Below are 26,510 nucleotides of genomic sequence, written 5' to 3' on the forward strand. Positions count from 1 at the left end.
CATTCGGTACTGGAAGGACTCACCTTGGGCAACCTTAGCAATACGCTACCGCCGATCTGGCCAGAGCATCCCACCTCTTTCTTTCCGTACACTCTCTGTCAAAGGCGCTGTGCTCTGCGCTGCCTTTCTTAGCCTTTATGCAGTTGATGCATTGAGGCACTTCTCCCCGCAGCCACTTGTCGCACTCGGTCTTCATGTGAGGACCAGCGCAGTGGCTGCATCGTTCCTTCTCCTCCCTACACATTCGTCTCGTATGCCCGTACCCAAGACAGCGCGAGCACTGCACTAACGGACTTTGATCCATCACTTTCACTCTACTTAGCCCTATATGGGCGTATCCTTCACTCGTGCATCTCTTCCATACCTGTGGACTCACCCTGGCCACTACGTGGTTCTGGAGGTGGTTCCTTGCTTTCATCACGTACGCTACTTCTACCTTTCTCTCTTCCCCCTTCAGGCCCTCAAGGATGCTTGCATTTTGATTACTGAATGCTGTGACGAAATCGTCAACTTCGCATTTCATTACATCCCTGAAGACTAGTAGAGGGCTCTTATTTTTTACATCTTCCACTACTAATCCCTCATTCTTTCTCAGCCTTTCCTTCACCTTGATTCTTTCTTCCTCATTCGCACAGCCGACGACCACCTTCCTGTTCTTCACCTTTCTTACCCTCTCTACTTTCACCCATCCGTCCTTTGCATCCACAGTCTTTCTGATCATTTCTAACACCTCATCACCCGTTTCTTGTTCGTCTTTGGATGACACCATGACCGAATGCAGGGCTCTTGCCTCGGGGAGTTTCTCTATGACTCCCCTCGAGACAACGCCCGCATAACTCGCCGTTTTGGCGACAGTCATGTTGCCCTCCAAAAGCGAGCTCAATTTGTCCATTTTATTTTCATTCTCCCGCATGCTTACTCTCATCTCTTCCATTCTTGTCATCATCTCTTTCATACTTTCTTTCATTCCTTCACTTAGGTCCAGATTTCTCACCAATGCGTCGTCAACTACGCTGGGACCAGCATCGGATGGCGGGGGGGGATGTATAGGGTCCCCACTACGCCCTCCACTACCAGCCCTGGCATTGGTGAGTTCAAACTCCACCTCTTTTATTATTTCATACATCCTTTCTAGCGCCGTAACAACCCCATCCTTTATGTCTGTCTTTAAATTTCGAGACTCGCGCAGGTGGGCTTTCCCTTTCAGCAGAAGGGCTTTCCCTTCTGCAGTCCGACTTTTAGGTGTTGCAGGCTTCTTCACTGGTTCGGAGATAGTGAACGTGTCACTGGCACGCCTCTGGGGAGTGTGGATCATGATGACTTAGGGGAAAAAAAAAAAAAAAAAAAAAAAAAAAAAAAAAAAAAAAAAAAAAAAAAAAAAAAAAAAAAAAAAAAAAACCTAACCTAACCTAACCTAACCTAACCTAACCTAACCTAACCTAACCTAACCTAACCTAACCTAACCTAACCTAACCTAACCTAACCTAACCTAACCTAACCTAACCTAACCTAACCTAACCTAACCTAACCTAACCTAACCTAACCTAACCTTTTTTTTTTTTTTTTTTTTTTTTTTTTTTTTTTTTTTTTTTTTTTTTTTTTTTTAAGTGGAGAATGCATTTAGGCATACCCAGAGCGCTCGGGGAAAGGGCCCTGGGTTATGTCGGACTCACACCGCCGAATGCGGCGACTACCGACTAAACTCCACTGTGTTCCGTCTCTCCGCTATATTGGCAGGGTCGCGGGTATTTGGTGTAACCGCTTCCGTAACCCCGACAGCGGCAGCCTATTTTTTATATAGGCCCATCGCGATTAAGACCTGGCTAGTGTTCGCCAGTTCCTCCTTCCTGGGGGGCGGCGTGTACGGAACACGTCTCACGCCGCCTCACCGCACCGGACGATGGATTATGTCCCCGTTCCACCGTCCGGCACCCAACATTAGGGAAGCAAGTCGCGACCGTGTACAGCGGTCGCGACTCGGCGACTGCGCCCAATAAGACGTCGCCGCCGAATAGGATCCGCGTTGGGATCTCCCTCGCGGACCCGCTCTGCTTCCTCCTTCTGCGACATCACATCTTCACAGAATGTGATAGCCGCGCGCCACGATCTGTCGCTGCCAACCATTGCGCGAGCTATGGAAGGCAGGGAGAGATCAGGGCCGACGACTGCGACTAGGTGAGCACGGGGCTCGGACCACGCGGGGCACACGGCGAGAGTGTGGTCTGCCGTGTCCTCCGGACTGTCACACCAATGGCAAGCCATTTGCGGCTCCCGCCTGGCGACTTTGCACAAGTACCACCCGAAACAGCCGTGTCCGGACAGCACCTGTGTCAGGCGGAAGGTAATTGCCCCATGCCGCCTGTCGCACCACTCGCGTAGGACCGGTCGGATAGCTTCGACCGTCCTCGCTCCTGCGCTGGGCCTCTCGAGCCGGCGTTCCCACTCCCTGAACCGCCGCTCGAGAGCATCAGCCCTCCATTGCTGGACTTGCTCCAGATATGGATTAATTCCATGCGATCTGGACGCGGTGACGCGGCGATAAACGTCCGCCAGCATCTCGGCATCCAGGTCCCACGGGGGCGTCCCAGCCATGACACACGCGGCCTCGAAGGACACTGTGCGATATGCCCTCACGACTCTGAGCGCCATGACCCGCTGCGGTCTACGCAAGTATGGTCTGGTACGGACGCTCAAAGAGTCGGCCCAAATGGGCGCACCATAGAGGGCCATGGAGCGAATGACGCCGGTGTATAGACGACGACACGCACCCCCAGCCCCTCTTAGATTCGGGAGCAGACTTCCAAGTGCCCCGGCCACCCCAACAAGACGGGGGGCGAGGCGACGAAAGTGCTCCACAAATGTCCACCGGCTGTCCAGCACGATGCCCAGGTAGCGCAAAGTGGAACCGACGCCGATGGACGTGCCACCCACCTGGATAGCTGAACCAGCAGCCTGCGCCCTTCGACGGCCGCGAAACAAAATTGCCTCTGACTTGTTCAGAGCGACCTCTAAGCCAAGTCGTCTGATTCGGCGCACAACATCCGCCACACCAGCGGTCGCAATGAGGGCTGCCTCCCTGTACGAGGCCCCGCGTGCAGTTACCAGGGTGTCATCCGCGTAGCAAAGCACGCTGACACCCGGTAGATAAGTGGCACGCAGGACCCAGTCGTAGCCGATGTTCCACAGAAGGGGCCCAAGAACCGAGCCCTGTGGAACACCGCACGTCACTTCCTTTTCTTGCCACCCACGACGCGCGGGGTACGCCACAGCCCTCTCCGATAAGTAGGACTGCAACAAGCGCACCATATACCCGGGCACGTTGTGGTAGCGGAGCGCTTCGATCACGCAACTCCACGGCAGAGTGTTGAATGCGTTGGCGATGTCAAGGGACACCGCCAAAAGAACTCCGCCTTCATTATCTGCATGATCAGCGAGGTTCCGCAATTCAGCAATCGCATCGATAGTGGACCTTCCCCGGCGAAATCCAAATTGGTTCTCGCTTAGGTCCGGCCCCACTCCCTCCAGATGGTCGATGAGGCGAGCTGCGAAGACGCGCTCAAAGAGCTTGCTCACCTCATCGAGCAGCACGATCGGCCTATAAGCCGAGGGCGAGTCGCGCGGGCGTCCCTCCTTCTGCAACAGGACCAAGTTCCCGGTCTTCCACCTACGGGGAAATTGGCCCTGTTGGAGGCATTTTGTGAACAGCTGTTCCACCCTGGGTCCAAGAGATTCTAGCGCCAGCACCCAGGCCCGCCCGGGAACACCGTCAGGGCCGGGGGCGGCATTCTTCGCCTTAAGGCGCTCTACTGCCACAGCGAGCTCGTTGCGAGTGACTGGAGGGACATTTTCGTTGTTGAGCTCCTCCTGCGCAGTCATCGTGGGTGCCATCGGTGGGGGAGAATGTCTTCCCCGACTTGGAAACAAGGACGTCACCACTTGCTCCAGAAATCGTGGCTCGAGACTTTGAGACAAGGGCGGGGCCCAAGGGCGAAGCTTTTGCCTCACCCTCTTATACGGCCGACCCCAAGGTTCGCGGTTCAAACTCTCGAGCATCTCCTCCCATGCACGGGTCTTAGCGCTGCTGATGGCGTGCTGCAGAGACACAATGCAGTCCCTATAGACGGCGTATAACCGCGCTTCCTCCTCTTCGTCACGCCGCCTACGGCGCCTGTGCCTGGTGTACGCCCGCCTCGCAGCCACGCATGAAGCACGCAGCTGGGCAACATCGGCGGACCACCAGTACATTTGGCGCCTACGTGGAACCGACCGCACCCTCCGCATGCTCGCGTCGCACACCTGAGACATAGCTTCGGCAAGCCAAGTGGCCTCCTCCTCTACGTTTTCGCCGTCATTCTGCTGCGACGGGAGCCAAGCCTGCACTAAGGCAGCCTCAATGAGGAGCTCCCTATCGAGGCTACCAAGTGCCCAGCGCGGACGACAATCGCCAGGGGGGAATTGACTGGGAGCCGTCGAGGGCGTGGAGACGCTAAACCGGATATAACGGTGATCCGAGAGCGTCTCCACGTCCAAAAGAACCCTCCAGTCTTGTATACGACGAGCGAGAGGGGGGCTCGCAAACGTGACATCTACAATGGATCCACCCCTCTGCCGAACACACGTTAATTCTGCTCCACGGTTAACAACCGTCAGTCCCGACGCAACTGCCCAGTCAGCGAGTGTCGAGCCACGTATATCACTTGCCACGCAGCCCCAAGACACCGACTTGGCGTTCAGGTCCCCGGCCAGAAGCACAGATTGAGGTTGTGCGAAGTCTAGCAGATCCCTCAGCTCAACCAAGAACTGCTCGAAATCGGCGAGGCAGCGGTTCGGCGAGAAGTACGCCCCCACAACGGTGAAGCCATTGACAACCGCCGAGACGCATCCCCGTCGCCTTATGATTTGCTCAAGCTGTGTGTCGCCTTGAGCAACCAGCGCCACCAAGCCGTCCAGATCGCCCACCCAGTTATCCCGGGGGGGCAGATTGTATGGCTCAGACACTACCGCCACGTCAATCTCCCACTCTGCCAGACTCTGATGTAAAAGGTCCTGGGCCCTGGCACAGTGGTTGATGTTGGCCTGTAGGAAACGCAGTGGGGCCATTACTGCGTTTCCATGGCTGCCTCCGTTTGCGGTACCTCATCAGGCACCGGAGCAGAGCGTGATGGCGTTGGAGCGCCATCTTGCTTCCGCATTCCACCTCTTTTAGGCTTCGGGGCCTTACAGGCTGCGCTTCCAAGCCGATGCTCTGCCGGTAGCTTTGCCTCCGTGCATAGGGCGCAGCGAGCGGAGGCGGCATCGCATCCACCAGCTTTATGGCCTGTTTCACTGCAGCGGAAGCAAGTGGCACTCCTGTCCGTCGGCGAGGAGCACGTGGCGCTGACATGGCCCACCTCCAGGCAGCGGTAACAGCGCAGGGGCTTCTGCTCGGTGAGAGAGACTTTCGCCGAAGCCCACCCAACCATTACGCGCCCCGCCTGCGCCAGCTTCTTCGCCGCAGTCACCGGGCAACTAACCCAGGCTGATACAGCACCTCGGGGGCCCGTGCGCAGGCCACCACACTTCACATGCTCCGCGGTACACTCCCCTGCGCGCGATACCGCAGCCGCAATGTCCTCGACTGTGGCCGAGTCATCCAGGCCAGTGATTCGCAAGTCTGCGCACTTGACCGGCCTGGACACCTTAACGTTATCCTCACCGAGCACCTCCCGCAATTTGGCGGCAAGGGAGTCCGCTTCTTTGGTGCTGGAAGCACCGGGGATCTCTAGTATCCTGGCACCAGTGACAGCGCGCTTAAAACGCATTGCACTGATGCCAATTTCGGCGAGGTCTATTCCACGCCGCGCCTCCGTCAAAACACCGGCGTAGGTTACGCCACGCTCCTTCGCACTCGGCTGCAGGGTAAGGACGACAGCCGAGGAATTCGGAGCGTGGAGCTTTCGCGACTTCTTCTTGCGGGACTTAGCCGCAGGCTTCTTCCCTTTCCCCTTATTTTCTTTTCCTCGCTTTCCGACCACAGTCCACTCTCCGTCCTTTGACGGCTGCTGCGGGGGGCCGGATGACGTGGCCAGCGTATCTTTTCTGGGGGGCTTTGAACCCGCCGGATCAGGCTGCACGGGGACCCTTTCCTTCCCTTTCGCTAATTTCTTTTTCCTCTTCTTCGAGGTTGCCTCGATCTCCAAAGCTGGGACCGCCGTCTGCTTCGCGGTTTTCTTAAATGCGGGCCCAGACACCGATCTACCCGGTTGCGATGAAGCCGCAACACCTGCATATGTCCTCGCCTTTGATGGAGGGGGCGGTGCGAGGTCATCGGCCATCGCTTGTTCAGCCGCCTTTGCCGCTTTCCTGCTATCTGCCGCCAGCGGAGGTCTTATGCGCTTTTCCGGCAGCAGACGCTCCTCTAGAGCCTCAAATCTCGCGTTAATCATTGCTCCGACCTGGCGCAAGATATCCGAATCTTGGGGCTGAGCAGGCAGCGACGAGCCCTGAGAGGCCTTCACCTCTTGGAGTTCCCTTTTCAGGGAGTCGAGCTCCGCCTGTAGGCGGGAATTGGCTGCCTGCAGCAATCTCGTCTCCTCAGAGACAGTGTGTTTCTCTAATAGAGCTACTGACTGCTCAATGTCATCGTGGGCCAATTTCAAGGCCTTTTTAAAAGTGCCCTTGAGATTTGATGACTTGGTCATCACCTTCACGATTGCAGCCAGGTCATCGGCAATGCGGCGACTGAGAGCCTCGGACGTGTTTGCCTTTGCTGGAATGGGAGGGAGAGGAGCGCTAGCTTGCGCCACTTCAATGCGCTCGGCGCACTCAGCAACCTCCTTCTCGGCCTGCGCCTCCAACTCCCTCTTACGCAACCTCGTCATATCGAATGTGGCCTCGCGCCGAGTGGCGCTTGAACCCGATGGGCGGCCCTTCCCTCTTTTTGAGGTGGTCTTAATAAATGGGGATGTAAAAACCCCTGTGCCATCTTCTTCGTCGGAACCAGAACAGCTGGTGTCCAGCGTCCGCTTCCGCCACAGCCTGTCTTTTCCATCCATTTCTATGATGCTGTTGGCAGAGCTGGAGCTTGAACGCAGCACAGCCCTGCCCCGCCTTGTCTCGACACGCGCCGGAGACATACTTCCGTCAGTGTCTTCCAAATCATAGAAGTTTTCAGTGTCCATAATTGTGTGTTTGCTAGGGTCGTCGTTGATCGGTTCAGAGTTAAAGGACATTTTTGTTCCCACGAGTATGGGGGATATAAAACGTCCATCCGGGCGGTGCCCCCTGCACCCGGATAACCCTTTTACACCATGGAGGTCGGGCGGTATCCATGGGTGTACACAGCTAAAAGCTCACGCTCTCCCGAGCCAAACTGTCCAAGAAGGACAGGAAATCCACGCCGCTGGACTACAACGCGGATTTGAGGGTTTTTGATGAGGTGTCCTTCCTCTCAGGCCAGCCGATTAAGGCAAGCCTCCTGGTCCGTCATAGCTGCTAGACGTGACAACAACACTACAACGGATAACAGGTTGCCCGACGGGAGGCCGAAGCCTCTAACCAGGCGACAGAAAAACCTGCCGCCCAGCCCGCCGCGCCGCGATTGATACAACCGCCATCCATCGCTGCAAAGCAGCCCGTCGTCCAGTAGGACTAAATCGTCCGCAACCACTGGTCGCCATACCTCGCCGCAAAAGCAGCACTGTTCGAAAACAAACCCAGCAATTTCTCTGCAAAGCAGAGATTGCAACGAGGACGTGGTAGCCCTCGAGTTCCTCCACGCTGATTTTGGTCCGCGCCGGCAAGACCACCGGTACCCCCCATATCTGGGAGGCCTTCCCCTATCCGCCACCTGAGGACGCGCCCGATGGGAGACCAGAAACTCCACACGGGAACCTAACCTAACCTAACCTAACCTAACCTAACCTAACCTAACCTAACCTAACCTAACCTAACCTAACCTAACCTAACCTAACCTAACCTAACCTAACCTAACCTAACCTAACCTAACCTAACCTAACCTAACCTAACCTAACCTAACCTAACCTAACCTAACCTAACCTAACCTAACCTAACCTAACCTAACCTAACCTAACCTAACCTAACCTAACCTAACCTAACCTAACCTAACCTAACCTAACCTAACCTAACCTAACCTAACCTAACCTAACCTAACCTAACCTAACCTAACCTAACCTAACCTAACCTAACCTAACCTAACCTAACCTAACCTAACCTAACCTAACCTAACCTAACCTAACCTAACCTAACCTAACCTAACCTAACCTAACCTAACCTAACCTAACCTAACCTAACCTAACCTAACCTAACCTAACCTAACCTAACCTAACCTAACCTAACCTAACCTAACCTAACCTAACCTAACCTAACCTAACCTAACCTAACCTAACCTAACCTAACCTAACCTAACCTAACCTAACCTAACCTAACCTAACCTAACCTAACCAGTCATTTGCCCGAACGCGGTCCGTTGACAGCTAAATCGCATCGCTCCTGAGTTTATTTTTTGCAAAAGTGGTATTTTTTCATCTTACACACTAGTGTTGTATACCAGTGGATGCGCGCTTGGACAACAGATACGGACGCGAAAACCGTTTTAAAATCGAGTGAGCCTGTGAAAAGTTATAACCAAAAGAAATTTTTACTAAATTAACAAAAGTACGGCGTCGCTGGGAAGTCCCGATTTATATCGGGGACTTCGCGAACCGGAACTGTGGTGTTGTGGGTATTAGTGATAAGAGTGCCTGTGAAAATTTTGGGATTTCTAGGACCCGTAAATCAGGTAAAACAAACAATTTTTGGCAAGCCGGGCGGTGGCAATCCCCCTTAACTCAGTGCATGGTGAAAAGATACAAGTGTAAATAGACGCGGCATATTAAAACAAAGCCCGTGGTTTTTGTCCCGGGGAAATCGGTTGAAAATTGGCGAAGATAGACACCAAAGAGTGTTTTAACCTTAAAGTAGGAACTTTCTTCCGCCAAAACTATACTTTTCTCCTTTCCCCCCACCGTGTTTCCTACTTAAATTAGTGCTGGGATATTCCATACACCTTCCCGCACAAAGATAATAAATTATCTTAACTCCTCATAACGTTTTTTAAGAGAAAAATCTAAGTAGGTCACGAGTCAACAAAAACGAAAACAAGAAACACGTGGTGGCAAATGAATGTTTTCTTTTTAATGTAATAGTCTGTATTTGTACATTAGTAAATTATTGTAAGTGTAGCTATATAATAGACCAGCTACATCATTTTTGGTGTAGCTGTTAGACTAAGGTTATTATATACTGAGTGCTTAGGGACCATATACCACACAACACAAATATATATATATTTATAATATTATTATTTATAATAATTTTATTTATAATATTATTATCTTTCATTCATTTATTTCTATTCATCATAAACAGGCGACTCCCCTATTGGGAGACCTGATAGTCTTAAGTAAAAATAATAATTATTAATTATTGACTTGAGTGGTTAGTACTGACTAGCTAGCTTTAGTAAGCTAGTGCTAGCTTAGTAGGTCGAACCGTACGATAATAATATCGTATAACTTATAGATTGACTTTTTAAACTGAACTATAGACTATAATACTTATTAGGTATTACTAATATCATATTAGTATTTGCTGCTCATTTCCATTTTTATTTTATTTTATTGTAATCACTGACAGGTGCCTCCCCTATTGGGAGACTGATTAAGTATAAGTATTGACTCATTTATTGACTTGACTTTTTTTTTTTTTTTTTTTTTTTTTTTTTTTTTTTTTTTTTTTTTTTTTTTTTTTTTTTTTAATTGTTGACCAATTGTAATTATTACGGACGTATTAATATTAATATTTTATTAATATTTTAAATAGTGCTAAGTTGACAATTTTTAACTATCAGTGACCTATTAATATTTTATATTTTTATTTTATATTATATTTTTATATTATTATTTTATATCTTATTTATATCTGTGATATTTATTTTAATTGTAATTATTGACAGGTATCTCCCCTATTGGGAGACCTAATAGTGTTAAGTTGACCATTCTTAACTATCAGTGACCTATTAATATTTTATATTATATTTTTATATTAATATTTTATACCTTATATTTATATCTGTGATATTAATTTTTAATTGTAATTATTGACAGGTATCTCCCCTATTGGGAGACCTAATAGTGTTAAGAATAATTATTATTGACAGGGGTTTTTTTTTTTTTTTTCTAATTGTTGACCAATTGTAATTATTACGGACGTATTAATATTAATATTTTATTAATATTTTAAATAGTGCTAAGTTGACAATTTTTAACTATCAGTGACCTATTAATATTTTATATTTTTATTTTATATTATATTTTTATATTATTATTTTATATCTTATTTATATCTGTGATATTTATTTTAATTGTAATTATTGACAGGTATCTCCCCTATTGGGAGACCTAATAGTGTTAAGTTGACCATTCTTAACTATCAGTGACCTATTAATATTTTATATTATATTTTTATATTAATATTTTATACCTTATATTTATATCTGTGATATTAATTTTTAATTGTAATTATTGACAGGTATCTCCCCTATTGGGAGACCTAATAGTGTTAAGAATAATTATTATTGACAGGGGTTTTTTTTTTTTTTTTTTTTTTTTTTTTCTCCCCTAAGACATCATGATCCACACTCCCCAGAGGCGTGCCAGTGACACGTTCACTATCTCCGAACCAGTGAAGAAGCCTGCAACACCTAAAAGTCGGACTGCAGAAGGGAAAGCCCTTCTGCTGAAAGGGAAAGCCCACCTGCGGGAGTCCCGAAATTTAAAGACTGATATAAAAGACGGGGTAATTACGGCGCTAGAAAGGATGTATGAAATAATAAAAGAGATTGAATTTGAACTCACCAATGCCAGGGCTGGTAGTGGAGGGCGTAGTGGGGACCCTATACATCCCCCCCCGCCATCCGATGCTGGTCCCAGCGTAGTTGACGACGCATTGGTGAGAAATCTGGACCTAAGTGAAGGAATGAAAGAAAGTATGAAAGAGATGATGACAAGAATGGAAGATATGAGAGTAAGCATGCGGGAGAATGAAAATAAAATGGACAAATTGAGCTCGCTTTTGGAGGGCAACATGACTGTCGCCAAAACGGCGAGTTATGCGGGCGTTGTCTCGAAGGGAGTCATAGAGAAACTCCCCGAAGCAAGAGCCCTGCATTCGGTCATGGTGTCATCCAAAGACGAACAAGAGACGGGTGATGAGGTGTTAGAAATGATCAGAAAGACTGTGGATGCAAAGGACGGATGGGTGAAAGTAGAGAGGGTAAGAAAGGTGAAGAACAGGAAGGTGGTCGTCGGCTGTGCGAATGAGGAAGAAAGAATCAAGGTGAAGGAAAGGCTGAGAAAGAATGAGGGATTAGTAGTGGAAGATGTAAAAAATAAGAGCCCTCTACTAGTCTTCAGGGATGTAATGAAATGCGAAGTTGACGATTTCGTCACAGCATTCAGTAATCAAAATGCAAGCATCCTTGAGGGCCTGAAGGGGGAAGAGAGAAAGGTAGAAGTAGCGTACGTGATGAAAGCAAGGAACCACCTCCAGAACCACGTAGTGGCCAGGGTGAGTCCACAGGTATGGAAGAGATGCACGAGTGAAGGATACGCCCATATAGGGCTAAGTAGAGTGAAAGTGATGGATCAAAGTCCGTTAGTGCAGTGCTCGCGCTGTCTTGGGTACGGGCATACGAGACGAATGTGTAGGGAGGAGAAGGAACGATGCAGCCACTGCGCCGGTCCTCACATGAAGACCGAGTGCGACAAGTGGCTGCGGGGAGAAGTGCCTCAATGCATCAACTGCATAAAGGCTAAGAAAGGCAGCGCAGAGCACAGCGCCTTTGACAGAGAGTGTACGGAAAGAAAGAGGTGGGATGCTCTGGCCAGATCGGCGGTAGCGTATTGCTAAGGTTGCCCAAGGTGAGTCCTTCCAGTACCGAATGCTGCAGGCCAATCTCCAGCGGAGCCAAATCGCCACACGGGAGCTACTGCTCGAAGCCACCAAGCGTAAGGCATGCGTAGCATTGCTGCAAGAGCCCTACGTTGGTGGGGCGAAAAGTATGAGGACATACAATGGAGTGAGGATCTTCCAGAGCGAAGGGGAAGGTGGTGGAGCAGTAAAGGCGTGTATTGTAGTACTCGACGACACACTGGATGTCGAACTACATACACGCCTTAGCAGTAACAACATCGTTGTGGCCACTCTCAGAACCAAAGCCTGGGAGATGATTGTAGTGTCCTTCTACTTCGAGCCCGATAAACCAGTGGGGCTCTACCTGGACCATCTTAGGCGGATAGGGAGTGAGCTGGGTATCCATAGGATGGTCCTGGGAGGCGATGCGAACGCAAAAAGCCCGTGGTGGGGTGGCGAAATGGAAGACTCGCGAGGAAGAGATGTGTCTGCTGTACTGGAAGAAATGGGAATGCACATACTCAACACCGGGGACATCCCTACGTTCGATACCATTAGAGGTGGGAAAAGGTACTCTAGCTACGTGGATGTGACAGCGTGCTCCGACGATCTGCTGAACCGAGTGGACAACTGGAGGGTTGAGGAGAGTCTCACGAGCTCGGACCACAACGGCATATCCTTCGGCATCAGACAACATAAATCCACAGGCACGAACATAATACGAACTACACGCATATTTAACACACACAAGGCAAACTGGACTCAGTTTCATGAGAAACTGACCCAGCTGATGTCGGACAGACAATTAACTGTACAAGACATAGACACAATACACAGCACACAACAAATAGATGACGCAATAGACAGATACACTGAAGCAATCACACAGACATGCAGAGACACAATGCCGACCAAAAAACACACACAGAAATTCACCTTGTCGTGGTGGAATGATGAGCTCGCGCAGATGAAGAAGCAGGTGGCCACGAGGAGACGCAGGATCCGAAACGCAGCACCTGATCGCAGAGACCGCGTGGTTGGATTGTACCTGGAAGAAAGAGAGATGTATGAAAAGGCAGTGAAAGAAGCGCAAGAGAAGAGTTGGAAGGAGTTTTGCCGGAAACAGGATAGGGAGGGGGTCTGGGAGGGCATCTACAGGGTGCTTAATAGAGCCACAGGGAGAGAGGAGGATCTGCCCCTTTCGAGGGGCGGTAAGACCCTCGATGCCCAGAGCTCGGCAGAACTGTTGGCGGAGACCTTCTACCCCGAGGACCAGGAAAGTGGTGAAAGTGAGGGACATCGTCGGGTGCGCGGGTGTGCGGAGTCCTTGGACACCGAACCACCGGCGGGCCCGGATGACCCTCCTTTCATCATGGAGGAGTTGAAGAGAGCCGTTAGGTCCTTCAACCCCAAGAAGGCCCCCGGGGCGGATGGCCTCACGGCCGACATCTGTCAGCACGCTGTGGATTGTAACCCGGGATGGTTCCTTGCCTTGCTCAACAGATGCCTCTCTGCCGCCTACTTCCCCGCACAGTGGAAGTGGGCGACCGTGGTTATACTGCGAAAGCCGGGCAAGGAATCATATCGGGTACCGAAAGCCTATCGACCGATCGGCCTCTTACCTGTGCTCGGCAAAATCTTCGAAAAGATGCTGGTCGGCCGACTCAGGTTTTACCTGTTGCCCAAAATAAGCCCCCACCAGTATGGCTTTATGCCACAGAGGAGCACCGAGGACGCCCTCTATAGACTAGTGAACCACATCAGAAATATGAGGGAGGAGAAGAAGATTTCTGTTGTGGTATCGCTGGACATAGAGGGAGCCTTCGACAGCGCCTGGTGGCCAGCCATAAAGGTGCGGTTGGCTGAAGTTGGGTGCCCGGGGAACGTGAGGCGGGTGATCAGCAGCTACCTGAGTGAAAGGGGAGTGAAAGTTAGATATGCGGGCGTGGAAGTGAGTAGGGGGACCAGCAAGGGGTGCGTGCAGGGATCCATAGGTGGACCAATCCTGTGGAACCTCTTGCTGGACCCTCTGCTATGGATGTTAGAGGAGATGGGAGTATTCTGTCAGGCGTTCGCCGACGACATTGTGTTGGTCTTTGAGGGTGATACGGCCCTTGAAATTGAAATGGAAGCTAACCGTGTCTTAAATGCAATAGATGAATGGGGAAAGGAAAACAAACTAAAATTTGCACCGCATAAAACTTGTGCCCTCCTTTCCACGAGGAGATTAAAATATGACGTGCCACGGCTCGCTATGGGGAATGTGGAAATAAAATATTTTGACCATATAAAAATATTGGGCCTAACAATAGACAGCGGCCTCACCTTTAACGCCCACGTCGGGGCTGTATGCCAAAAGGCAATAGCCCGGTATAAACTCTTGGCTAGGGCAGCCAGAGTTGGTTGGGGACTTAGCCCAGATATTATTAGAACTATTTATGTAGCTGTTATCGAACCGACTATTATGTATGCATCGGCAGCGTGGGCACCCACCGTGGAAAAGATGGGGGTCCAAAAAAGGCTGAACACCGTACAACGGGGCTTCGCCCAAAAGATCTGCCGAGCATATCGGACCGTCTCCCTGAACTCAGCTATGCTGTTGGCTGGGATACTCCCCCTTGACCTCAGAATTCTCGAAGTCTCGAGACTATATGGGATCAAGAAGGGGGTGTCGCACCCAGCGTTGGGAGACAGGGAGGTGGAAAGAATGGCTCCGGCGATTGAGGACCCACATCCGGCAGAGCAGGAAGGGCTGGGGTTCGGGCTGGTGGACGAGGACTCGTATTCCGACGTGGCTAATAGCCACGTACATAGGATCTACACGGACGGCAGCAAGATTGAGGGTCGAGTCGGAGCCGCCCTTTCCGTATGGGAGGGGGAGGCCGAGACGAAGGCCGTCAAGCTTGCTTTGCCGCCGTATTGCACCGTCTACCAGGCCGAACTCCTAGCGCTCCAAAGAGCAGTAATTAGAGCCTGCAAGAGTGGAGTGTCGAAGGTCGGCATCTTCAGCGACTCCAGATCGGCCCTCCAGGCAGTCACACTCGGTTCCCCCCACCCCCTTGCTGTGCAAACAAGGGCGGCCCTCCGAAAAGCTGCTTCGCAGAGGCGGGAGGTCGCTCTGTTTTGGATCAAGGCGCACGCAGGGCTAAGGGGGAACGAAAGAGTGGACCAGTTAGCCAAGGAGGCCGCTCTGGGGTCGAAGAAGAAACCCGACTACGATCTGTGTCCTGTTTCATTCGTCAAGCGTATCCTGAGACAGGATACGATCGGGGAATGGGACAGGAGATATGATGTGGGGGAGACGGCTGGAGGCACGAAGCTCTTTTTCCCAAGCGCTGCTGCTGCATACAAAATAGTTCGGAAAATAGACATCACACACCACACCACACAAGTACTGACTGGACACGGTGGATTCGCCTTCTACTTGAACAGATTCAAGCTGAAGGAGAATCCATCGTGCCTGTGTCAGCCCGGAGTCGACGAGACGGTTTCTCACCTGTTGCTCGAGTGTCCGATTTTTGCAAGAGATAGATATGTTATTGAGCAAAAATTGGGCATCGCGATGACGGGTGAGAATCTGCCTGCGGCCCTGGGGGATGATACGAGAACTGAATTCTTGGAATATTGTAAATACATTGTTGGGGTGGTTAACAAACGAAACTGTGATAAGCTGTGATGTTAGGGTTAAGTTTTATTGTTGTGCCGTGTTAATTTGTATATTTATTTGTATTGGTTTTTATTTTTATTGTAATGTTTAAATTGTTAATTTTAAAGTGACTTTTAATTATTGTATTTTATTATTATTTTGAAAATTTTATAGTATATTGTGAATTCGTATTTTAAAATTTTATTGTATTTTAATATTATGTGCCCATATTGTAAATAAAGAAAATTGTGTTTATTATTTGATTAAAGAAAATAAATGTCTCTAGACAATACTCTAGAGAAAAAGCAGACAACACCCTGCGATGGCGGGTGCTTTTATTAAAAAAAAAACCTAACCTAACCTAACCTAACCTAACCTAACCTAACCTAACCTAACCTAACCTAACCTAACCTAACCTAACCTAACCTAACCTAACCTAACCTAACCTAACCTAACCAAACCTAACCTAACCTAACCTAACCTAACCTAACCTAACCTAACCTAACCTAACCTAACCTAACCTAACCTAACCTAACCTAACCTAACCTAACCTAACCTAACCTAACCTAACCTAACCTAACCTAACCTAACCTAACCTAACCTAACCTAACCTAACCTAACCTAACCTAACCTAACCTAACCTAACCTAACCTAACCTAACCTAACCTAACCTAACCTAACCTAACCTAACCTAACCTAACCTAACCTAACCTAACCTAACCTAACCTAACCTAACCTAACCTAACCTAACCTAACCTAACCTAACCTAACCTAACCTAACCTAACCTAACCTAACCTAACCTAACCTAACCTAACCTAACCTAACCTAACCTAACCTAACCTAACCTAACCTAACCTAACCTAACCTAACCTAACCTAACCTAACCTAACCTAACCTAACCTAACCTAACCTAACCTAACCTAACCTAACCTAACCTAACCTAACCTAACCTAACCTAACCTAACCTAACCTAACCTAACCTAACCTAACCTAACCTAACCTAACCTAACCTAACCTAACCTAACCTAACCTAACCTAACCTAACCTAACCTAACCTAACCTAACCTAACCTAACCTAACCTAACCTAACCTAACCTAACCTAACCTAACCTAACCTAACCTAACCTAACCTAACCTAACCTAACCTAACCTAACCTAACCTAACCTAACCTAACCTAACCTAACCTAACCTAACCTAACCTAACCTAACCTAACCTAACCTAACCTAACCTAACCTAACCTAACCTAACCTAACCTAACCTAACCTAACCTAACCTAACCTAACCTAACCTAACCTAACCTAACCTAACCTAACCTAACCTAACCTAACCTAACCTAACCTAACCTAACCTAACCTAACCTAACCTAACCTAACCTAACCTAACCAGTCATTTGCCCGAACGCGGTCCGTAGACAGCGAAATCGCATCGCTCTTAAGTTTATTTTCTGTAAAAGTGGTATTTTTTCATCTTACACACCAGTGTGATATACCAGTAGATGCGCGTTTCAACAGCCAATACGGACGCGAAAACGGTTTTAAAATCGCTCGAGCCAGTAAAAAGTTATCACCAAAAGAAATTTTTACGAAATCAACAAAAAGTACGGCGTCGCTGGGAAGTCCCGATTTATATCGGGGACTTCGCGAACCGGAACTGCAGTGTTGTGTGTGTTGGTGATACGAGTGCCTGTGAAAATTTTGGGATTTTTTGGACCCATACATAAGGTAAAACAAACAATTTTCGGCAAGCCGGGCGGTGGCAATCCTCCCTAACTCAGTGCATGGTGAAACGATACAAGTGCAAATAGACGCGTCTTATCAAAATAAAGGTTGTGGTTTTTGTCCCGGGGAAATCGGTTGAAAATTGGCGAAGATAGACACCAAAGAGTGTTTTAACCTAAAAGTAGAAACTTTCTTCCGCCAAAACTATACTTTTCTCCTTTCCCCCCACCGTGTTTCCTACTTAAATTAGTGCTGGGATATTCCATACACCTTCCCGCACAAAGATAATAAATTATCTTAACTCCTCATAACGTATTTCGGGAGAAATATCTAAGTAGGTCACGGGTGCAATCAACAAAACAGTAAACACGTGGTGGCGAATTAATGTTTTCTTTTTAACCTAATTTATATTTTGTATTTGTATATTAGTATTTTGTAAAAATAGACCAGCTACATCATTTTTGGTGTAGCTGTTAGACTAAGGCATTATATACTGAGTGCTTAGGGACCATATTATATCACACAACACAATAATATTATAATATTATTATCTTTTATTCATATGTATTATTTGTCCATATATGTATTCATTTTGATCTTATCTATATATTAATTCTATCTTAAATCATAAACAGGCGACTCCCCTATTGGGAGACCTGATAGTCTTAAGTAAAAATAATAATTATTAATTATTGACTTGAGTGGTTAGTACTGACTAGCTAGCTTTAGTAAGCTAGTGCTAGCTTAGTAGGTCGAACCGTACGATAATAATATCGTATAACTTATAGATTGACTTTTTAAACTGAACTATAGACTATAATACTTATTAAGTATTACTAATATCATATTAGTATTTGCTGCTCATTTCCATTTTTATTTTATTTTATTGTAATCACTGACAGGTGCCTCCCCTATTGGGAGACTGATTAAGTATAAGTATTGACTTTTTTATTGACTTGACTTTTTTTTTTTTTTTTTTTTTTTTTTTTTTTTTATTGTTGACCAATTGTAATTATTACGGACGTATTAATATTAATATTTTATTAATATTTTAAATAGTGCTAAGTTGACAATTTTTAACTATCAGTGACCTATTAATATTTTATATTATATTTTTATATTATTATTTTATATCTTATATTTATATCTGTGATATTTATTTTAATTGTAATTAGTGACAGGTATCTCCCCTATTGGGAGACCTAATAGTGTTAAGAATAATTATTATTGACCGGGTTTTTTTTTTTTTTTTTTTTTTTTTTTTTTTTTTTTTTTTTTTTTTTTTTTTTCCCCTAAGTCATCATGATCCACACTCCCCAGAGGCGTGCCAGTGACACGTTCACTATCTCCGAACCAGTGAAGAAGCCTGCAACACCTAAAAGTCGGACTGCAGAAGGGAAAGCCCTTCTGCTGAAAGGGAAAGCCCACCTGCGCGAGTCTCGAAATTTAAAGACAGACATAAAGGATGGGGTTGTTACGGCGCTAGAAAGGATGTATGAAATAATAAAAGAGGTGGAGTTTGAACTCACCAATGCCAGGGCTGGTAGTGGAGGGCGTAGTGGGGACCCTATACATCCCCCCCCGCCATCCGATGCTGGTCCCAGCGTAGTTGACGACGCATTGGTGAGAAATCTGGACCTAAGTGAAGGAATGAAAGAAAGTATGAAAGAGATGATGACAAGAATGGAAGAGATGAGAGTAAGCATGCGGGAGAATGAAAATAAAATGGACAAATTGAGCTCGCTTTTGGAGGGCAACATGACTGTCGCCAAAACGGCGAGTTATGCGGGCGTTGTCTCGAGGGGAGTCATAGAGAAACTCCCCGAAGCAAGAGCCCTGCATTCGGTCATGGTGTCATCCAAAGACGAACAAGAGACGGGTGATGAGGTGTTAGAAATGATCAGAAAGACTGTGGATGCAAAGGACGGATGGGTGAAAGTAGAGAGGGTAAGAAAGGTGAAGAACAGGAAGGTGGTCGTCGGCTGTGCGAATGAGGAAGAAAGAATCAAGGTGAAGGAAAGGCTGAGAAAGAATGAGGGATTAGTAGTGGAAGATGTAAAAAATAAGAGCCCTCTACTAGTCTTCAGGGATGTAATGAAATGCGAAGTTGACGATTTCGTCACAGCATTCAGTAATCAAAATGCAAGCATCCTTGAGGGCCTGAAGGGGGAAGAGAGAAAGGTAGAAGTAGCGTACGTGATGAAAGCAAGGAACCACCTCCAGAACCACGTAGTGGCCAGGGTGAGTCCACAGGTATGGAAGAGATGCACGAGTGAAGGATACGCCCATATAGGGCTAAGTAGAGTGAAAGTGATGGATCAAAGTCCGTTAGTGCAGTGCTCGCGCTGTCTTGGGTACGGGCATACGAGACGAATGTGTAGGGAGGAGAAGGAACGATGCAGCCACTGCGCTGGTCCTCACATGAAGACCGAGTGCGACAAGTGGCTGCGGGGAGAAGTGCCTCAATGCATCAACTGCATAAAGGCTAAGAAAGGCAGCGCAGAGCACAGCGCCTTTGACAGAGAGTGTACGGAAAGAAAGAGGTGGGATGCTCTGGCCAGATCGGCGGTAGCGTATTGCTAAGGTTGCCCAAGGTGAGTCCTTCCAGTACCGAATGCTGCAGGCCAATCTCCAGCGGAGCCAAATCGCCACACGGGAGCTACTGCTCGAAGCCACCAAGCGTAAGGCATGCGTAGCATTGCTGCAAGAGCCCTACGTTGGTGGGGCGAAAAGTATGAGGACATACAATGGAGTGAGGATCTTCCAGAGTGAAGGGGAAGGGGGTGGAGCAGTAAAGGCGTGTATTGTAGTACTCGACGACACACTGGATGTCGAACTACATACACGCCTTAGCAGTAACAACATCGTTGTGGCCACTCTCAGAACCAAAGCCTGGGAGATGATTGTAGTGTCCTTCTACTTCGAGCCCGATAAACCAGTGGGGCTCTACCTGGACCATCTTAGGCGGATAGGGAGAGAGCTGGGTATCCATAGGATGGTCCTGGGAGGCGATGCGAACGCAAAAAGCCCGTGGTGGGGTGGCGAAGTGGAAGACTCGCGAGGAAGAGATGTGTCTGCTGTACTGGAAGAAATGGGAATGCACATACTCAACACCGGGGACATCCCTACGTTCGATACCATCAGAGGTGGGAAAAGGTACTCTAGCTACGTGGATGTGACAGCGTGCTCCGACGATCTGCTGAACCGAGTGGACAACTGGAGGGTTGAGGAGAGTCTCACGAGCTCGGACCACAACGGCATATCCTTCGGCATCAGACAACATAAATCCACAGGCACGAACATAATACGAACTACACGCATATTTAACACACACAAGGCAAACTGGACTCAGTTTCATGAGAAAATGACCCAGCTGATGTCGGACAGACAATTAACTACACAAGACATAGACACAATACACAGCACACAACAAATAGATGACGCAATAGACAGATACACTGAAGCAATCACACAGACATGCAGAGACACAATGCCGACCAAAAAACACACACAGAAATTCACCCTGTCGTGGTGGAATGATGAGCTCGCGCAGATGAAGAAGCAGGTGGCCACGAGGAGACGCAGGATCCGAAACGCAGCACCTGATCGCAGAGACCGCGTGGTTGGATTGTACCTGGAAGAAAGAGAGATGTATGAAAAGGCAGTGAAAGAAGCGCAAGAGAAGAGTTGGAAGGAGTTTTGCCGGAAACAGGATAGGGAGGGGGTCTGGGAGGGCATCTACAGGGTGCTTAATAGAGCCACAGGGAGAGAGGAGGATCTGCCCCTTTCGAGGGGCGGTGAGACCCTCGACGCCCGGAGCTCGGCAGAACTGTTGGCGGAGACCTTCTACCCCGAGGACCAGGAAAGTGGTGAAAGTGAGGGACATCGTCGGGTGCGCAGGTGTGCGGAGTCCTTGGACACCGAACCACCGGCGGGCCCGGATGACCCTCCTTTCATCATGGAGGAGTTGAAGAGAGCCGTAAGGTCCTTCAACCCCAAGAAGGCCCCCGGGGCGGATGGCCTCACGGCCGACATCTGTCAGCACGCTGTGGATTGTAACCCGGGATGGTTCCTTGCCTTGCTCAACAGATGCCTCTCTGCCGCCTACTTCCCCGCACAGTGGAAGTGGGCGACCGTGGTTATACTGCGAAAGCCGGGCAGGGAATCATATCGGGTACCGAAAGCCTATCGACCGATCGGCCTCTTACCTGTTCTCGGCAAAATCTTCGAAAAGATGCTGGTCGGCCGACTCAGGTTTTACCTGTTGCCCAAAATAAGCCCCCACCAGTATGGCTTTATGCCACAGAGGAGCACCGAGGACGCCCTCTATAGACTAGTGAACCACATCAGAAATATGAGGGAGGAGAAGAAGATTTCTGTTGTGGTATCGCTGGACATAGAGGGAGCCTTCGACAGCGCCTGGTGGCCAGCCATAAAGGTGCGGCTGGCTGAAGTTGGGTGCCCGGGGAACGTGAGGCGGGTGATCAGCAGCTACCTGAGTGAAAGGGGGGTGAAAGTTAGATATGCGGGCGTGGAAGTGAGTAGGGGGACCAGCAAGGGGTGCGTGCAGGGATCCATAGGTGGACCAATCCTGTGGAACCTCTTGCTGGACCCTCTGCTATGGATGCTAGAGGAGATGAAAGTATTCTGTCAAGCGTTCGCCGACGACATTGTGTTGGTCTTTGAGGGTGACACGGCCCTTGAAATTGAAACGGAAGCTAACCGTGTCTTAAATGCAATAGATGAATGGGGAAAGGAAAACAAACTAAAATTTGCACCGCATAAAACTTGTGCCCTCCTTTCCACGAGGAGATTAAAATATGACGTGCCACGGCTCGCTATGGGGAATGTGGAAATAAAATATTTTGACCATATAAAAATATTGGGCCTAACAATAGACAGCGGCCTCACCTTTAACGCCCACGTCGGGGCTGTATGCCAAAAGGCAATAGCCCGGTATAAACTCTTGGCTAGGGCAGCCAGAGTTGGTTGGGGACTTAGCCCAGATATTATTAGGACTATTTATGTAGCTGTTATCGAACCGACTATTATGTATGCATCGGCAGCGTGGGCACCCACCGTGGAAAAGATGGGGGTCCAAAAAAGGCTGAACACCGTGCAACGGGGTTTTGCCCAAAAAATCTGCAGAGCATATCGGACCGTCTCCCTGAACTCAGCTATGCTGTTGGCTGGGATACTCCCCCTTGACCTCAGAATACTCGAAGTCTCGAGATTATATGGGATCAAGAAGGGGGTGTCGCACCCAGCGTTGGGAGACAGGGAGGTGGAAAGAATGGCTCCGGCGATTGAGGACCCACATCCGGCAGAGCAGGAAGGGCTGGGGTTCGGGCTGGTGGACGAGGACTCGTATTCCGACGTGGCTAATAGCCACGTACATAGGATCTACACGGACGGCAGCAAGATTGAGGGTCGAGTCGGAGCCGCCCTTTCCGTATGGGAGGGGGAGGCCGAGACGAAGGCCGTCAAGCTTGCTTTGCCGCCGTATTGCACCGTCTACCAGGCCGAACTCCTAGCGCTCCAAAGAGCAGTAATTAGAGCCTGCAAGAGTGGAGTGTCGAAGGTCGGCATCTTCAGCGACTCCAGATCGGCCCTCCAGGCAGTCACACTCGGTTCCCCCCACCCCCTTGCTGTGCAAACAAGGGCGGCCCTCCGAAAAGCTGCTTCGCAGAGGCGGGAGGTCGCTCTGTTTTGGATCAAGGCGCACGCAGGGCTAAGGGGGAACGAAAGAGTGGACCAGTTAGCCAAGGAGGCCGCTCTGGGGTCGAAGAAGAAACCCGACTACGATCTGTGTCCTGTTTCATTCGTCAAGCGTATCCTGAGACAGGATACGATCGGGGAATGGGACAGGAGATATGATGTGGGGGAGACGGCTGGAGGCACGAAGCTCTTTTTCCCAAGCGCTGCTGCTGCATACAAAATAGTACGGAAAATAGACATCACACACCACACCACACAAGCACTGACTGGACACGGTGGATTCGCCTTCTACTTGAACAGATTCAAGCTGAAGGAGAATCCATCGTGCCTGTGTCAGCCCGGAGTCGACGAGACGGTTTCTCACCTGTTGCTCGAGTGTCCGATTTTTGCAAGAGATAGATATGTTATTGAGCAAAAATTGGGCATCGCGATGACGGGTGAGAATCTGCCCGCGGCCCTGGGGGACAAAATGAGGAATGAATTCCTGGAATATTGTAAGTACATTGTTGGGGTGGTAAACAAAAGAAACTGTGATAAGCTGTGATGTTAGGGTTAAGTTTTATTGTTGTGCCGTGTTAATTTGTATATTTATTTGTATTGGTTTTATTTTTATTGTAATGTTTAAATTGTTAATTTTAAAGTGACTTTTAATTATTGTATTTTATTATTATTTTGAAAATTTTATTGTATATTGTAAATTCGTATTTTAAAATTTTATTGTATTTTAATATTATGTGCCCATATTGTAAATAAAGAAAATTGTGTTTATTATTGATTAAAGAAAATAAATGTCTCTAGACTATACTCTAGAGAAAAAGCAGACAACACCCTGCGATGGCGGGTGCTTTTAACAACCAAAAAAAAAAAAAAAAAAAAAAAAAAAACAAGAAAAAAAAAAAAAAAAAAAAAAAAAACCTAACCTAACCTAACCTAACCTAACCTAACCTAACCTAACCTAACCTAACCTAACCTAACCTAACCTAACCTAACCTAACCTAACCTAACCTAACCTAACCTAACCTAACCTAACCTAACCTAACCTAACCTAACCTAACCTAACCTAACCTAACCTAACCTAACCTAACCTAACCTAACCTAACCTAACCTAACCTAACCTAACCTAACCTAACCTAACCTAACCTAACCTAACCTAACCTAACCTAACCTAACCTAACCTAACCTAACCTAACCTAACCTAACCTAACCTAACCTAACCTAACCTAACCTAACCTAACCTAACCTAACCTAACCTAACCTAACCTAACCTAACCTAACCTAACCTAACCTAACCTAACCTAACCTAACCTAACCTAACCTAACCTAACCTAACCTAACCTAACCTAACCTAACCTAACCTAACCTAACCTAACCTAACCTAACCTAACCTAACCTAACCTAACCTAACCTAACCTAACCTAACCTAACCTAACCTAACCTAACCTAACCTAACCTAACCTAACCTAACCTAACCTAACCTAACCTAACCTAACCTAACCTAACCTAACCTAACCTAACCTAACCTAACCTAACCTAACCTAACCTAACCTAACCTAACCTAACCTAACCTAACCTAACCTAACCTAACCTAACCTAACCTAACCTAACCTAACCTAACCTAACCTAACCTAACCTAACCTAACCTAACCTAACCTAACCTAACCTAACCTAACCTAACCTAACCTAACCTAACCTAACCTAACCTAACCTAACCTAACCTAACCTAACCTAACCTAACCTAACCTAACCTAACCTAACCTAACCTAACCTAACCTAACCTAACCTAACCTAACCTAACCTAACCTAACCTAACCTAACCTAACCTAACCTAACCTAACCTAACCTAACCTAACCTAACCTAACCTAACCTAACCTAACCTAACCTAACCTAACCTAACCTAACCTAACCTAACCTAACCTAACCTAACCTAACCTAACCTAACCTAACCTAACCTAACCTAACCTAACCTAACCTAACCTAACCTAACCTAACCTAACCTAACCTAACCTAACCTAACCTAACCTAACCTAACCTAACCTAACCTAACCTAACCTAACCTAACCTAACCTAACCTAACCTAACCTAACCTAACCTAACCTAACCTAACCTAACCTAACCTAACCTAACCTAACCTAACCTAACCTAACCTAACCTAACCTAACCTAACCTAACCTAACCTAACCTAACCTAACCTAACCTAACCTAACCTAACCTAACCTAACCTAACCTAACCTAACCTAACCAGTCATTTGCCCGAACGCGGTCCGTTGACAGCTAAATCGCATCGCTCCTGAGTTTATTTTTTGCAAAAGTGGTATTTTTTCATCTTACACACTAGTGTTGTATACCAGTGGATGCGCGCTTGGACAACAGATACGGACGCGAAAACCGTTTTAAAATCGAGTGAGCCTGTGAAAAGTTATAACCAAAAGAAATTTTTACTAAATTAACAAAAGTACGGCGTCGCTGGGAAGTCCCGATTTATATCGGGGACTTCGCGAACCGGAACTGTGGTGTTGTGGGTATTAGTGATAAGAGTGCCTGTGAAAATTTTGGGATTTCTAGGACCCGTAAATCAGGTAAAACAAACAATTTTTGGCAAGCCGGGCGGTGGCAATCCCCCTTAACTCAGTGCATGGTGAAAAGATACAAGTGTAAATAGACGCGGCATATTAAAACAAAGCCCGTGGTTTTTGTCCCGGGGAAATCGGTTGAAAATTGGCGAAGATAGACACCAAAGAGTGTTTTAACCTTAAAGTAGGAACTTTCTTCCGCCAAAACTATACTTTTCTCCTTTCCCCCCACCGTGTTTCCTACTTAAATTAGTGCTGGGATATTCCATACACCTTCCCGCACAAAGATAATAAATTATCTTAACTCCTCATAACGTTTTTTAAGAGAAAAATCTAAGTAGGTCACGAGTCAACAAAAACGAAAACAAGAAACACGTGGTGGCAAATGAATGTTTTCTTTTTAATGTAATAGTCTGTATTTGTACATTAGTAAATTATTGTAAGTGTAGCTATATAATAGACCAGCTACATCATTTTTGGTGTAGCTGTTAGACTAAGGTTATTATATACTGAGTGCTTAGGGACCATATACCACACAACACAAATATATATATATTTATAATATTATTATTTATAATAATTTTATTTATAATATTATTATCTTTCATTCATTTATTTCTATTCATCATAAACAGGCGACTCCCCTATTGGGAGACCTGATAGTCTTAAGTAAAAATAATAATTATTAATTATTGACTTGAGTGGTTAGTACTGACTAGCTAGCTTTAGTAAGCTAGTGCTAGCTTAGTAGGTCGAACCGTACGATAATAATATCGTATAACTTATAGATTGACTTTTTAAACTGAACTATAGACTATAATACTTATTAGGTATTACTAATATCATATTAGTATTTGCTGCTCATTTCCATTTTTATTTTATTTTATTGTAATCACTGACAG

The 26,510-nt window shown here is 47.3% G+C and overlaps 4 protein-coding genes across 4 annotated transcripts; 3 read left to right on the top strand and 1 right to left on the bottom strand.

Moving 5' to 3' along the window:
- Positions 1 to 15: 15 nt before the first annotated feature.
- Positions 16 to 1,341, bottom strand: LOC149485515 (uncharacterized). The gene has a single exon (XM_089698689.1). It carries the CDS (start codon positions 1,313 to 1,315, stop codon positions 35 to 37), a length of 1,281 nt encoding a protein of 426 aa, XP_089554815.1. The 5' UTR covers positions 1,316 to 1,341; the 3' UTR covers positions 16 to 34.
- Positions 1,342 to 10,668: 9,327 nt separating this feature from the next.
- LOC149485516 (uncharacterized) lies at positions 10,669 to 12,140 on the top strand. Its single transcript, XM_089698766.1, has one exon. It carries the CDS (start codon positions 10,669 to 10,671, stop codon positions 11,947 to 11,949), a length of 1,281 nt encoding a protein of 426 aa, XP_089554892.1. The 3' UTR covers positions 11,950 to 12,140.
- A 6,455-nt stretch (positions 12,141 to 18,595) lies between these two features.
- LOC149485517 (uncharacterized) lies at positions 18,596 to 19,902 on the top strand. Its single transcript, XM_089698768.1, has one exon. The coding sequence runs from the start codon at positions 18,622 to 18,624 to the stop codon at positions 19,900 to 19,902; it is 1,281 nt and encodes a 426-aa protein (XP_089554894.1). The 5' UTR covers positions 18,596 to 18,621.
- A 2,141-nt stretch (positions 19,903 to 22,043) lies between these two features.
- LOC149485518 (uncharacterized) lies at positions 22,044 to 23,997 on the top strand. Its single transcript, XM_089698765.1, has one exon. It carries the CDS (start codon positions 22,160 to 22,162, stop codon positions 23,579 to 23,581), a length of 1,422 nt encoding a protein of 473 aa, XP_089554891.1. The 5' UTR covers positions 22,044 to 22,159; the 3' UTR covers positions 23,582 to 23,997.
- Positions 23,998 to 26,510: the final 2,513 nt, after the last annotated feature.

The sequence above is a fragment of the Colias philodice genome, chromosome 9, assembly GCF_061535455.1.
Source record: "Colias philodice isolate Cphi_HAF_F1 chromosome 9, ilColPhil1 Martin Lab GWU primary, whole genome shotgun sequence".
NCBI lineage: Eukaryota > Metazoa > Arthropoda > Insecta > Lepidoptera > Pieridae > Colias > Colias philodice.

Bases quoted from the DNA above. Each gene is read 5' to 3' on its own strand.
- LOC149485515 (XM_089698689.1), bottom strand. From the start codon at position 1,315: ATGATCCACACTCCCCAGAGGCGTGCCAGTGACACGTTCACTATCTCC.
- LOC149485517 (XM_089698768.1), top strand. From the start codon at position 18,622: ATGATCCACACTCCCCAGAGGCGTGCCAGTGACACGTTCACTATCTCC.
- LOC149485518 (XM_089698765.1), top strand. From the start codon at position 22,160: ATGGGGAATGTGGAAATAAAATATTTTGACCATATAAAAATATTGGGC.
- LOC149485516 (XM_089698766.1), top strand. From the start codon at position 10,669: ATGATCCACACTCCCCAGAGGCGTGCCAGTGACACGTTCACTATCTCC.